The following is a 12,178-nucleotide window of genomic DNA, read 5'->3' as shown; positions in this document are numbered from 1 at the left end:
CTTCAGCTGAGACTTAAAAAACACTGCAACAATACTTCTACATAATCCCAAAGTAGAGAGACAAAAATTCCCATTAAAATGACTGGTCTACCAACAGAATCAGACTTCTTGAGAGTCAGTAAAGTCGTGGTTAAAGAAGGTTCCAGGTTCCAGTCCCGGCTCCAGCACAGGATCTTTCTGTGTGAGTCTACATGTTCTCCCTGTTCCTGTGTGGGTTCTCTCTGGTACTCCAGCTTCCTCCCACAGTCCAAAGACATCAAGAGAGGACGAGGCTGATTGATACTCTAAACTGAACATAGGTGTGACTGTGGGTCTGTCTCTATGTGTTGGTCCTGTGATGGACTGTTGAATTGGCTCCAGCCCCCCCCCCCCCCCCCCCCCATGACCCTTAACAGGATAAGTGGTAGAAAATGGTTCAATGGATGGATTATCTATTTATCTATTCATCTATCTATCTATCTATCTATCTATCTATCTATCTATCTATCTATCTATCTATCTATCTATCTATCTATCTCTCTTCCATCAATTAATGCAAGGCCACATGCTCCAGCTCGCTAGGTGGCAGTATGCACCAAATGAAGTGCCTGAGTTAACATATAAACATAGCCGAGGAGGAGGCGGAATCGTCTTCCATGCTCGCTTTCAAAACAAGCCTCGACTAATTTACATTGTTTAGTTGCACGGACACGATGCCTGTGATTTGTGCGGCTATAGGGTGCAACAACAAGTTTGTCAAAGGGTCGGAAATAAGATTCTACAGGTGAGTGTAACCAGATTAGCGGTAGACGAAGTTAAAACAGCTGTCTCCTCTCTAGCTTTTATGTTAGAAGCTAAATTGTTACACAGGGTTAGTCAAGTTAAAGCGACTTAACAATATTTCTCTCTATCGCTGCGGTTTAGTAACGTTGTAGCGGAGAACATTCATGTCGGCGGTAACAATTGACGTTTTACATCAGGCTAAAGTTAGTACATGGCTAACATTAGCTGATTAATAGCTTTAACATCTTCTAACAATAGGAAATAACATCAGAAGTTTATATTAATATTGGTTGGTTTGGTTTGAAACATGAGTTGAAAAAGAGCCAACAACAGCACAATGACTGACCTGAACGGTGGTCTTGTCTTCGATAAATTACGCTCCATTGGGCGGTTTGGTTTTAATGTTTCTGCAAATACAAGGTAGATGACAGCTTTGTTATCACGAAGCAGTTTCAATTCCATGGTATAAATCAAGAATGAAGAAATGTGTCATTGGAGAGACGTATTAGCCAGCCCACTGGTCAATCTGTACAATAACAGTAAACTTGCTTGCTCAGGGTACTTTGCATTCAAGACAGGACATTTACAGCTTGCTGAAGTCATTTTAAACCCATGTTTAAAAAGTTTATAAAGAATAAAACCCAGAATGATTATCAGAAGGTGAAATTTAAAATAAAACACAGGTTGAATAGAATTTTAGATATTAAACTCTACCAATAAAAATTTGCGGTAGAAAGTAGGTGCAAAGTGAGCAAAAGGTTAAAGAGATTTAGATAATATCCGGTGAGCTGGCTTCACTGATATTTGGAGGTATTTTGCTCTTTAGCTTTGAAGCCCATTTAAATCATGAAATAAATACCCTAATATTATATAGATAGTTACAACATCAAATCCATGAGAAGGCAACAAATATTTCCAGTGGTGATCTTCTAGAACCCTGCACACTCTCATATCCAAGCTGCTGTTGAACATGTCTGACCCACTGTTGTTCGATGGGCTAAACCTCATAAAATGTATTTGTTGCATAGGTTTGCTTCTTCAGAAATAGGGTTACATACTTTGAGGGCATGAAAATAACTAATATATGATGCAGAATGGGGGGCAGCATGGTTCAGAGGTTGTGCGGCCATGTAGCAGCCAAATGGTTGCTGGTTTGATCCTCACTTCCCCCGGTGACCATGTCCAAGTGTCCTTGAGCAAGATACTGAACCCCTAAGTGCTCCTGTTGGCCCAGCGATGGACTGGTGACCGGTCCAGGGTGAACCCTGCCTCTCACCCAATGTCAGCTGGGATAGGCTCCACCCCCCCAACCCTTAACGGATAAGCGGTATAGAAAATGGATGTTGAATGTAGAATTTTTTTTTTTCTTCCAAATTCCACTTAAAGAGTTAACCACCATCAGCTTGCATAACTCTCTGATCGTTCTTTTTACCCTCAGGTTCCCCCTCAGCAAACCTCAGCTTGCCTCAAAATGGGTTCACAGCCTCGGGATGAAAAACTTCATACCAACCGCCAACACCTGCCTCTGCTCGGAGCACTTCAGGACAGACTGCTTCAGGGACTACAATGGCAAACAGTTCCTGAGGGAGGACGCAGTGCCAACTATATTCAGCCATGGGCAAGATTCTTTAAAGGTGAGGATTGAAAACATCACATATCCAATCTTTCAGAAACCGTCTTCAGTCCTAACAAGTCATCCTGTCTTATGGAATTGAATTCATAAAATCATTCACAGATTGAACTCCGAAAAAGAGGAGTTGTGCCAAAGGAGACGAATGTCGCCGCTCCAATGGGAACACAAGCAGAGAGAGACAGAGCGAGGGAGGCTGCGAATCAACGCCGTGAAAAAAGAGGCGCCATGAGGGTGAGTAGTGGGTATTATAGGTAGACGAGGTATAGAGCTGGGGTCCCCCTTTCTACCTCAAAACCAGCCAAAGAATAAAAAATATACAGCCTTTTTGTGTCATGTGGTGAATAACAGTTTGCAAAGAAAAAGGTTGTGTTTTGTATTTAGAACCAAGTGCAAATAAGCCTGGAAACAACTTGATTTGGTTCTTTTATCCGTTTCTTAACTGGAACCTGAATTTGCTTTGCTGTCAGGTTATTTAAAAATGTTGTAATGAAAGAATAAAACTTTAACGAACCTTCCAAAACCTGGTCATTAGAAAATGGATTTTTGAGTTTTTGAGGTACACCCGAGGACCCCGTGAAGTCTGAGGTACTTTTCTGTACCGAGCGGTTAACCTCTCTGTCACGCTAGAGTTTGTCAGACCACTTCAACAAACCCTGATGTGTTTCTGTGGATCGTCTGGTACTTAGGAGCTGCTTTGAAAGCTCCTCACAACTCTGGTGTGGATTGAACCAGCTAACTGTGGCCCCCAGCTAAACAGGGGTCTCGGCTTGTGTCCGGGTGTACCATGGAGCGGCTTATATGAGGGGTGAAAGGAAATGGTTCAAATAAAGGGAGTGAAGCAAATAAAACAAAACATAACAAAAAAAAACACTCACAACACCATGAAAGATGTTCCTGTGGAGATCAGGTGGCCCCGGTGTTCCAGCCGCGTGTGTTTATGATGTTTGGTGCGCTTGGCAAAGTGCAAAATGCGCATTTTTTCTAACTTTTCCCCCCGAACTGCACTGAAACTCCGGTTCAGCCCGGTTTTAGATCAGCAGGATGGGCATGTGTGTCAGAGGGATCAGACCGTCTGAGGCGTTCCTGCTGTTGAGCTAGATGAGATCATGACATGTTGTTACATTCATACCAGATTTACACACCGGACAGAAAAATCAACCTGTCTCTGATGCTTGGTGGAGGATATGTTTGGATCCCAGTGTGACAATTACAGGCTGAATGTCATGTGATAAATAATCTAATAAACCTGAATTTCATCTACAGGGCATCAAGATTTTAGACTTATTTGTGCTTTTAGAATATTATGGCTTGCATGAAACACGAATGAACTTTGCTTCAAAAATATTTTTGTTACAGGGCGGACGAGGCAGCCGTGGAGGAAAACAGCTGTCTGACAGGTCAGACTGTGCATGGGTCTGTGGGTGTGGTTGATTTAAACACTGCAGCTTTTAAAAGCACTTCCATTGTTCCATCAGCTTTAAATCCTTTGTAAGCTTCACCTGACCCTATACTGGGGCAAGGTCCAGATTGCAGTCGTCCTTGACTGTCGCTTGTCCAGGACCACGACTGCGTGTAGAGGCGCTGTAGGGAACTAGACCCGGGATTTTCCTGCCCACGTGTAGGAGATGTAAGAATAGCTATTACTATTACTATTACTGTACCCCGTCAAATGATGGCATGCATCATGTCTTCTGTCATTTTGCATAACAAAGTACTTCTCTTGTTATACGCCCTCACGCCTCACTTACCATGTTAGTCTGAGTAAAGGTTGAGTTTTAATCTACATGAAGAGTGGAGGTGGCGCATCAGTCAGTGCTCTGTCCTCTGTCCTCTGGACCCTGCAGGCAGTCTATGGGAGCCAAGAGCAGAGTTTACGACAGCAAAGGCCGACTGCTGTCCAACGGCAAGGACATGTGTGACTGTTTGGACGTGGATTGTATGGGCTGCTTCTACCCCTGCCCCGACTGTGGCTCTCGCAAGTGCGGGGTGGAGTGCCGGTGCGACAGGAAGTGGCTTTACGAGCAGGTGGAGGTGGAGGGAGGCGAGATCATCCGCAACAAGTTTGCTTTTTAGTTCAACATCTTCCCTACAGCTGATGAACTCTAGGCTGTGAAGAACGCTGCAGCGTTGTTTCCTGACCTCTGTCACGGTAGAAAAGTGCAGAACAACAGTGAGGATTCTGCTCAACTTTAGAATTTAGTGTTCATAGATTTATTTCTGTGTATCGTCTCTAAAAACATCTATTATGTGCCTACCTTTGTTAATAAACTACATTCTTAATGTGTGTTGGTGCATCTTCAGACCTGAACCTCTAGTATTTAGTGTGAATCCTACTTTGTTCCACTGAAGAGTCTGAGCTTGAATATCTTTGACAACAGTTTGATTTATTTAGAGGAAAGTAAAAAGATGCTGTCAGATCTGAAGTGGGTGACTGACCCTGGCTCATACAAACTGAAATGAATGAATGAGAAATGTGGTACATGTTATTAGAGTCACAGTTTGAGATTGAACATTTGGACTGAAACAAGTCGTCGTGGGACTCTGGTGAAGTCCCAGCTCCTGGAGAGAATCATTGGGGCACCTTGACGTCGTCAGGCCTCGTATCCACATGCAGGCGTCTGCCGTGTTCACCTCGAGGGCACCTGTCTGCAGATCATGGGGCAAACATCTTAACCTCTGCCTCTGCAACTGGAAGAAAGTCCCGTGACTTCTGTAGTGGGGGGTAAAAACCTCTGCCACAGAGGTCATGTGACTTCCTGTCAATTGCGGAAGTCCACCACCTTGTCTGTAGCAAGGTCCTCGATTACCTGTGGTAAGAGGCGTGCTGTGCCTGTGTTTTGACACTGGAACACGTGGAATATCTGCATTGGAACACTGAAGAGAGAGCTGTGTGTGTGTGTGTGTGTGTGTGTGTGTGTGTGTTCTTGTACTTGCTACACATTGAGGACTAGAATACGTATTTAACTGACAGAGTGAGGACATTTTTGGAAAGTGAGGACATTTTAGCCGGCCCTCAGATCTTCAAAGGGCCGTTTGAAGGTCAAGACTTGGTTTTAGGGTCGAGGTTAGAATCAGGTTCAGGTTAGGTTTAGGGTCAAGGTTGGGGTCAGGCAGTCAGTTGAGATTGTTAGGTTTAGGGTGAGGGGCTAGGGAATGTATTACTTCCATGAAAGTCCTCACAAAGATATAAGTACAGGGATGTGTGTGTGTGTGTGAGAGCAAAATATCCGAGTACTTCAAGGACTGAACTGAATTAATACCTAGCATGCAAATGTCATCTAAGTAAAACTAGACTATTTCTGCACTACCTTTCACAGTGTGGATCCAGATCTTTGCTTTCATGATAAAGGCTGTGTCTTTGTGCCATTAGATTAACTAAATAAATCAGAAGATCGTGTGAAGAGCAGCAATTTGAAAAGTTGTATCTGTAGGCAGGGATACAAAGGATACAATGCATGTTCAAGCCAGCAGCATCACATCACCATTTGTTTGACTGGACAAGACAAAAAAAAACTACATGGCCGATTTTCATGAAATGTGGCATTTTCATTCTAGGAATATTGCATGGGCCTTTCTAAAAGTTACACTTGAGTCCGGTCAGGGATTCACATCTGAGTCGAAATCTCCTTCTTGATGTTTTCATTTGTGCCCGGTGTGGCGGTGACACGGCAGTTCCTCTGACATCACTGTCTCAGTTTGACCTGCTCCTGCTGTCCCGGCGCTCAGCTCTGGGTTGCGCATGTTAGCCTCCTGACATCAGAATTCTTTAACCCGCGATGTGCCTCAGTCTAGTTAACTTCATTAGCCAACAGAAAGTGTCCAGTATCTGGGACTGATGGAATTACTGGTTCTTTCATCTCTAAGCAGTTGAGTTTGTCACATTTCCCTCCCACAGTGCCCTCAACGCCGCTTTACATTACGCTGATTAAATTGAAGCCACTAAACCAGATTACAACAAGACCAGGTGGAACCTAGTGCCTGGCTTGATGAGCTGATCAGTTTGTCCTTGGTTCTGTAGTGTGTGTATTCCTGGATATTATATTTTCATCTTTATTCTGTTGTTCAGTAATGTAAGTCTCTGAGGACTGAACACATAACATGGTTCAGCCAGAGATGTTTTAAATTCAGTTGTAAGAACAAAACTTGTCATTCATATTTTACGTGGGTTTGTGTATCAAAGTTGGATTATAAGAATGTTTGTCCAAGCCTTTAAATAAACCTGTTGCCCTCAGTTACTGTTGGAGGGGGAAAGATGACAAACACACCACTGGCTACTTAAATATCAGTTCATCTTTATTTAATAAATTACAATCTTGATGTAAAACAGTCCAAGGATAAGGTGAGAGTGCGATGCTGTGGTGTAGCACGGTGAGCGTGATGGTCCAAACCAGGAAGTGGTTGCGGCTTGCTCACTTCCGACATCCTGGCAACCTACAGGAGACAACACGTCTCCCACACTGATGTAAAAGTCAACAAAGAAGAAAAACCTTAACCAAAAATGTTTTGTGACTTTAGTGAGAGTTAAAAATGAGACTGAGCCGCTCCCTTCCTCTCACTGCTGCTTCGCCCCTGGTGGACCTAGAAGTCTCCTCTCTAGATGCTTGCACAGGTCCGTTTCAACTTGGCTGCTCAGCCGCTCAGAGACCACAGCAGATTGAAACTCCAGACAAATTCAGAACATCAGGCAACAGCAAATGCCTGTTCTGAAGCAGGATTTCATTTCCATCCTAATGAAAATATCTCATTTTCCTCCAGCGAGCGAGAGCAGCCGGAGCCCTGAGCGCCTGTAACGGCTGCCAATAACAGATAGTAGTAGTGACCTTGATGCGTTTAGGACCGGGCGCTATATAACCTTCTTAGAACTATTATCCTTTAGGGAGTTTGACTCAAGGAAGACTTCACTGTTGCTTGGCACAAAGGCATCTAATAAAAGGCCACTCTCTCCTTCCAGCAGAGCAGTCACAATGACAGACACGTCTAAACTTGATAAGTTCTATATACGTATTGGCTGCTGCAGTCATTAGAGAGAAAAGAGCACAAACCCTCAGGGAGCCGCTGGATAAAAACAAGATGCTATTAAAGGACACCGATGACCCAAACGGACTGAATCTGTCAGCGTCTATCTTGCAGACGGTGTTGGCACTGAGCAGGAGATGTGACATGAGTGCCAAAAAGTCAGAGGTCCTCCTGGATGGATGGAGAGACAATGAAATAATGGAGCTGTCATATCTATCGCTCCTCAGCCCCGTGTGCAGAATATTTAATGTAATCAGTTTCAAAATTTATAGCCCATGCGGAAGCAAACAAGTCGATTAAAAGATCAACAGAAAAGCTTTACACAAAGTGCACAGTGCTGAACGTTAGTGAGAGTTCTCCCACAATTTCCTTGTCACATCTGAGTTAAAAGGACGTTTTACCCAAAAAGTGTTATTTGCCCTTCAGTGACTGACATTTGGACGTCTCGAGCAAAACTGTCTAAAACATCCATTTACAAACCCTCAAACGCATCATCCACGTCTAAGCCTCGTCTTCTACACCCATAAACACCTTGAGGTGAACTAAAGTCAGACAAACTAGAATTCTTCTCAAGAGCTAATCTTCGCTGATGAACGCCACTTTGCTAGAAGTACAGCGTAACATGCCTACAGTCAATTCTGATTGATGATGTCAGACTTTAAATAAATCCCAAAAAAATAGAATAAACATTTGCACAAGTTTGGTGGCTTTGAATAAGACTGGAGATCGCTTTAGCCTGGTTTTGAAACATTTTGTGACTTTACAGGAAATATAGGTCTAGTCTTTTTTTCTTTTTTTTCTTACATTTTATTGCACAAATGTTACATATTGAAGATTTGTTTTTATTGTAGGGTTAACTCAAGGGACACAGTTGATGAGCATGGACGGCGTGGTCTTTAAAAGGTAAGACAGCTGGGTGTGTATCCGGGAAAGCGGCCGCAGTACGTGTTTCCTGTGTTACATGCAGCACACTTGCAGCTCCGGGCCACAGGGTAGGTGACCCCCTCTGGACAGCCTTGGATGTGCTTCACCTCGTAGGTCCAGTCACCATTACAGGTCTCCTGTTTGGCCCAGTCATCGTGGCTGATGTAGACTGGATCCTGGGAACAAGGGACAGAGATCAGACAGAACACACACAAGCACACACACACACACACACACACACACACACACACACACACACACACACACACTGAATGTCTGTTCTTCAGTGAGAATTGTTCTTATCTAAGTCCTTAAATTGTACAACTCAGATGTGTAATAAAAGTACAAGAACAATTTACTTGTGAATTAAACACTGAAATGGTCATTTTAGTTGATGATGGATACTGAAGCCATAGGGAAAGGGAAATATTTAACTTGTTCACAGTTTTACCGACGAAATGTTTTTTTTCAACATAAAAAAATTGGGAAAGGAATTCAGATTTCAGTGAATGAATAATAATTGCAGTGAACCAAGTATAAAGTACACTTCCTTTTATATTAAATGGGTGAGGCACGCTTGGCTCTTCAAATGACATTTGATTGATTGATTGAGATTGGTTACATTTGTGTTCAACCTAAATACTCTTGATGGATTGGTCATGCTCCAAGACACTTGAGCTGTGGAACCTTAAACCGTGGACTCTAGATCGCTTACATAATGACCAGTAAATCTGATGTGCTTTTCTCACAAGGTCTTTAACTGTGAGGTGTAACTTCAGCATTAAGGATCAAAAGTATTTTTTCTAAATTAAGAATCAATTGGGTAATCCCACATAATATTGGGCTGATTTATTCTGTCTCACACTATTTTATGACATTTTTTTCAATATGTTTCCAGAGAAAAAAAGGAATTCAAAATATGACGTAGATTTGTCTAATCTGTTGTTTACATTAATTTAATATCAATATCAATATTAATTTATCATGAAATTTTAACTATTTTCCTCAGTGTCAGCTTAACAATAAACATCCATGCATCTATTTTCTACCTCTTATCACAGCCACACCTACGGTCAGTTTAGAGTATCAATCAGCCTCGTCCACTCTTGATGTCTTTGGACTGTGGGAGGAAGCTGGAGTACCAGAGAGAACCCACACAGGAACAGGGAGAACATGGAGACTCCACACAGAAAGATCCTGTGCTGGAGCCAGGACTGGAACCTGGAACCTTCTTGTTGTGAGGCAACAGTGCTAACCCTAACTGCACCACTGTGCCGCCTCAACACAAAAATATCTAAAGGCTATTATTTTACACGTGAGTTGGGAACTGCAGTATTTGGTGTGTCAGTACCCACCAAAACATGCTTCTCTACCCAAAACACACCACACAGCTGAACCAGCAGCGGCTATGTGGAGTCCTGCATTACCTCATGGTAGCACTGTCCTGCACAGATGGTGGTGAAGATGTACTCGGTGCTGCCGCAGCTCTCCACAGGGACGCTGATGTTGGTTAGATGACAGTCGAGCCTGCAGACTTCGCTCGCCCCTGCCAGTGACAGCACTGCTGCCATGACAACCAACTGCATCTTCTGCCGGGTGCAGCGCAGACTCCTGCCACAAGAGGGGATCAAGCATCATGTTAGGTGTGGAGCCCTGTCAACCTATTTGAGGTCTGAGGTAGCTTCTGTCCCAACACTTCACAGTGGTTTAGATGTACAGGAGGTATTTTAGAGTTTCACCTCAGTGCCTCCTTACATCTGCACGAGTGTGGAAAACTCTGAAGTTGCAATGACAAATCAAAGTGTTCCATCATCTAAATTTAACACCAGCTAGAGGTCAGTATCATCAACATCCACTACAAACAACAATACTAAAGCAGCCACCAAGGAGTGCACTGTTATAAACTAATGATTAAATATACAGATAGATTTTGGTTAAAATACTGGGGGGGGGGGGGGGGAAACAATGTTTTTGCCATGAATGTTAGTCAAATTGTTAGTTAATATTAGACAGAAACACTCAACAATTCATTTAGATAAAATGGCTTGTTGACATATCATTTATCACTTTTTGCAAACAACATTAGCAGATTTATATTACCAGTATAAAATACCCTGTTGACATTTAGTTTTTTCTCTTGATGTACTATAAACAAATTCGTCTTGTGAATAAGCCCACGTGTCTTTCTGAGATGCCACAAGTGACTGTATCACATTAGTGCGTGGAGACTCTTTTTAACAATCAAGCAACCTCATCATCAAGACTTCTAAACCGTGGAAAATGAGATTTTTTTGTTCCCGGTCTCAACTGAAAATAATTTCTTCTACTTCAGTAAAATATGAAGTAGATAATATGAAATAATATGTCATTTCTTTTGGTCCTTGTAATCGAAGTGACAATCTGATATTGTGTTTATCCATGTTTCTAGGAGGATGTTGACATGCAAATAACATTGTGGGTGACCGGGGCGCCCCCACCCTCACCCACTCACACACACACACACACACACACACACACACACACACACACACACACACACACACACACACACACACACACACACACACACACACACACACACTTCATTTGAATTGTTATCTGGCTGCTGATATTTCCTCCTGTTACCTGAGGTCCATGTGTGTGCTGTGTGTTTTTTGACAGCGATAGAATTTCCTGAATTAAACACTTCCAACATACCCTTTTGTCCTCCGGCATGCTGATAGAAATCTTACAAAAGATAAATAATGGAGGGAAGTGACTGACCTTTGTAAATTTAAGTAAAGTCACTTCCTTGATAGAGTGATTAAAACTTGATTAAATTTTCAAAAACATCCTTCAGCATAACAAAAGTTAATTACCGGCTTATGAACAGTTTCCTTGATTACAGTCAAAAATGAATGGAACTGATTACTCACAGGTAAATCTACAGTTGAATATTTTCTTCTTTGTCATCTATCGTCTAAACTGAGTTCAGTCAATCGTCTCTGTGCTCGGATCATCTCACCTGTGACCTCCTGCTGCTTTGGACCTGCGACGCTGGAAGCTTCTAAACATCTGCAGCAGCTCTCCACCTGTGCCTGTCCTCCCTCCCACTTAAATAGTGCTGCTGCTAAATACTGTTAATCCAGGCAGCCTTGACTTGCAGCTGTTTTTCTTACCTGGTTAGACTTAAGAGTAAATTCTCCTAATTTTTTCCCCCCTCAACAGATCAGGGATAGCTCGCGGCTCAAGGCCTTTCCTCCTACACAGGAGGAGGAGCCGGCTGCTACCTTCAGAAATCTTGTTTACATGACATGAGTCAAAGGCTTAGACGATCAACAGAGATAGAAAACTCCATCTGCCCCCACAGTAAATGGAAACATGCAGCAGATGCGTCAGTCATTATTTTCTCTTTTTCCAGTGTAAAAGTTGGGACGTAGCGGCGAGTGGCGAATGTCACCGTCAGGCCTTCTCCAGAAGTAAAAGAGGTTTTCCACCGTTCTATCAAAACGCAACTGAGAACAACATGAATGATCTTTTGCGTAAATGAGAAAACAACGTTCTCTTTAGTTTGTGAAAGAGCTCTGATGCTTTGGCTTAGAACTGAAACCGACAGACAGTAAGCGTTAATTATCTTGGTAACAGTTGTTAACATAAAACTTGCTCTGTGGCAGTAAGTCAAAAGACTTCCAAGTTTGCAAGATTCACAAATTTATGATTTTCAAAGCCTAAATGCAATCTTTAGATGTATGTAATTTTGAAAAATATGTATAGGCTCAATCCCATGTATTCCTGCCCCTTAACAAATTAGGAAATAAAACTAAAACTTATCAAAACTGCTGCAACAAGGCTAATAGTACACTC

At 42.6% G+C, this 12,178-nt stretch overlaps 2 protein-coding genes across 2 annotated transcripts; one reads left to right on the top strand and one right to left on the bottom strand.

Moving 5' to 3' along the window:
• The first annotated feature begins 671 nt into the window (after positions 1 to 671).
• Positions 672 to 4,695, top strand: arl14ep (ADP-ribosylation factor-like 14 effector protein). Its single transcript, XM_086193657.1, has 5 exons — positions 672 to 763; positions 2,201 to 2,396; positions 2,498 to 2,626; positions 3,752 to 3,792; positions 4,240 to 4,695. Exons 1-5 carry the CDS (start codon positions 693 to 695, stop codon positions 4,466 to 4,468), a joined length of 666 nt encoding a protein of 221 aa, XP_086049783.1. The 5' UTR covers positions 672 to 692; the 3' UTR covers positions 4,469 to 4,695.
• Positions 4,696 to 8,264: 3,569 nt separating this feature from the next.
• fshb (follicle stimulating hormone subunit beta) lies at positions 8,265 to 11,419 on the bottom strand. The gene is made up of 3 exons (XM_086193645.1): positions 11,340 to 11,419; positions 9,763 to 9,946; positions 8,265 to 8,511 (listed from the first exon to the last, which is right to left on the bottom strand). The coding sequence occupies exons 1-3, from the start codon at positions 11,387 to 11,389 to the stop codon at positions 8,308 to 8,310; spliced, it is 438 nt and encodes a 145-aa protein (XP_086049771.1). The 5' UTR covers positions 11,390 to 11,419; the 3' UTR covers positions 8,265 to 8,307.
• Positions 11,420 to 12,178: the final 759 nt, after the last annotated feature.

This window comes from Aulostomus chinensis, chromosome 2 (assembly GCF_037954235.1).
Source record: "Aulostomus chinensis isolate RoL2024-O1b breed Wild chromosome 2, RoL_Achi_v1.0, whole genome shotgun sequence".
Lineage (NCBI taxonomy): Eukaryota > Metazoa > Chordata > Actinopteri > Syngnathiformes > Aulostomidae > Aulostomus > Aulostomus chinensis.
The sequence above is the reverse complement of the archived record's forward strand: the minus strand, read 5'-3'. Positions and strand labels throughout refer to the sequence as shown.

Coding starts and splice junctions, on each gene's coding strand:
- arl14ep (XM_086193657.1), top strand. CDS start 693: ATGCCTGTGATTTGTGCGGCTATAGGGTGCAACAACAAGTTTGTCAAA. Junction 764..2,200: donor TCGGAAATAAGATTCTACAG/GTGAGTGTAACC, acceptor TTTTACCCTCAG/GTTCCCCCTCAGCAAACCTC. Junction 2,397..2,497: donor ATGGGCAAGATTCTTTAAAG/GTGAGGATTGAA, acceptor AATCATTCACAG/ATTGAACTCCGAAAAAGAGG.
- fshb (XM_086193645.1), bottom strand. CDS start 11,389: ATGTTTAGAAGCTTCCAGCGTCGCAGGTCCAAAGCAGCAGGAGGTCAC. Junction 9,947..11,339: donor AAAGCAGCAGGAGGTCACAG/GTGAGATGATCC, acceptor CTCTTGTGGCAG/GAGTCTGCGCTGCACCCGGC. Junction 8,512..9,762: donor CAGGACAGTGCTACCATGAG/GTAATGCAGGAC, acceptor CCTTGTTCCCAG/GATCCAGTCTACATCAGCCA.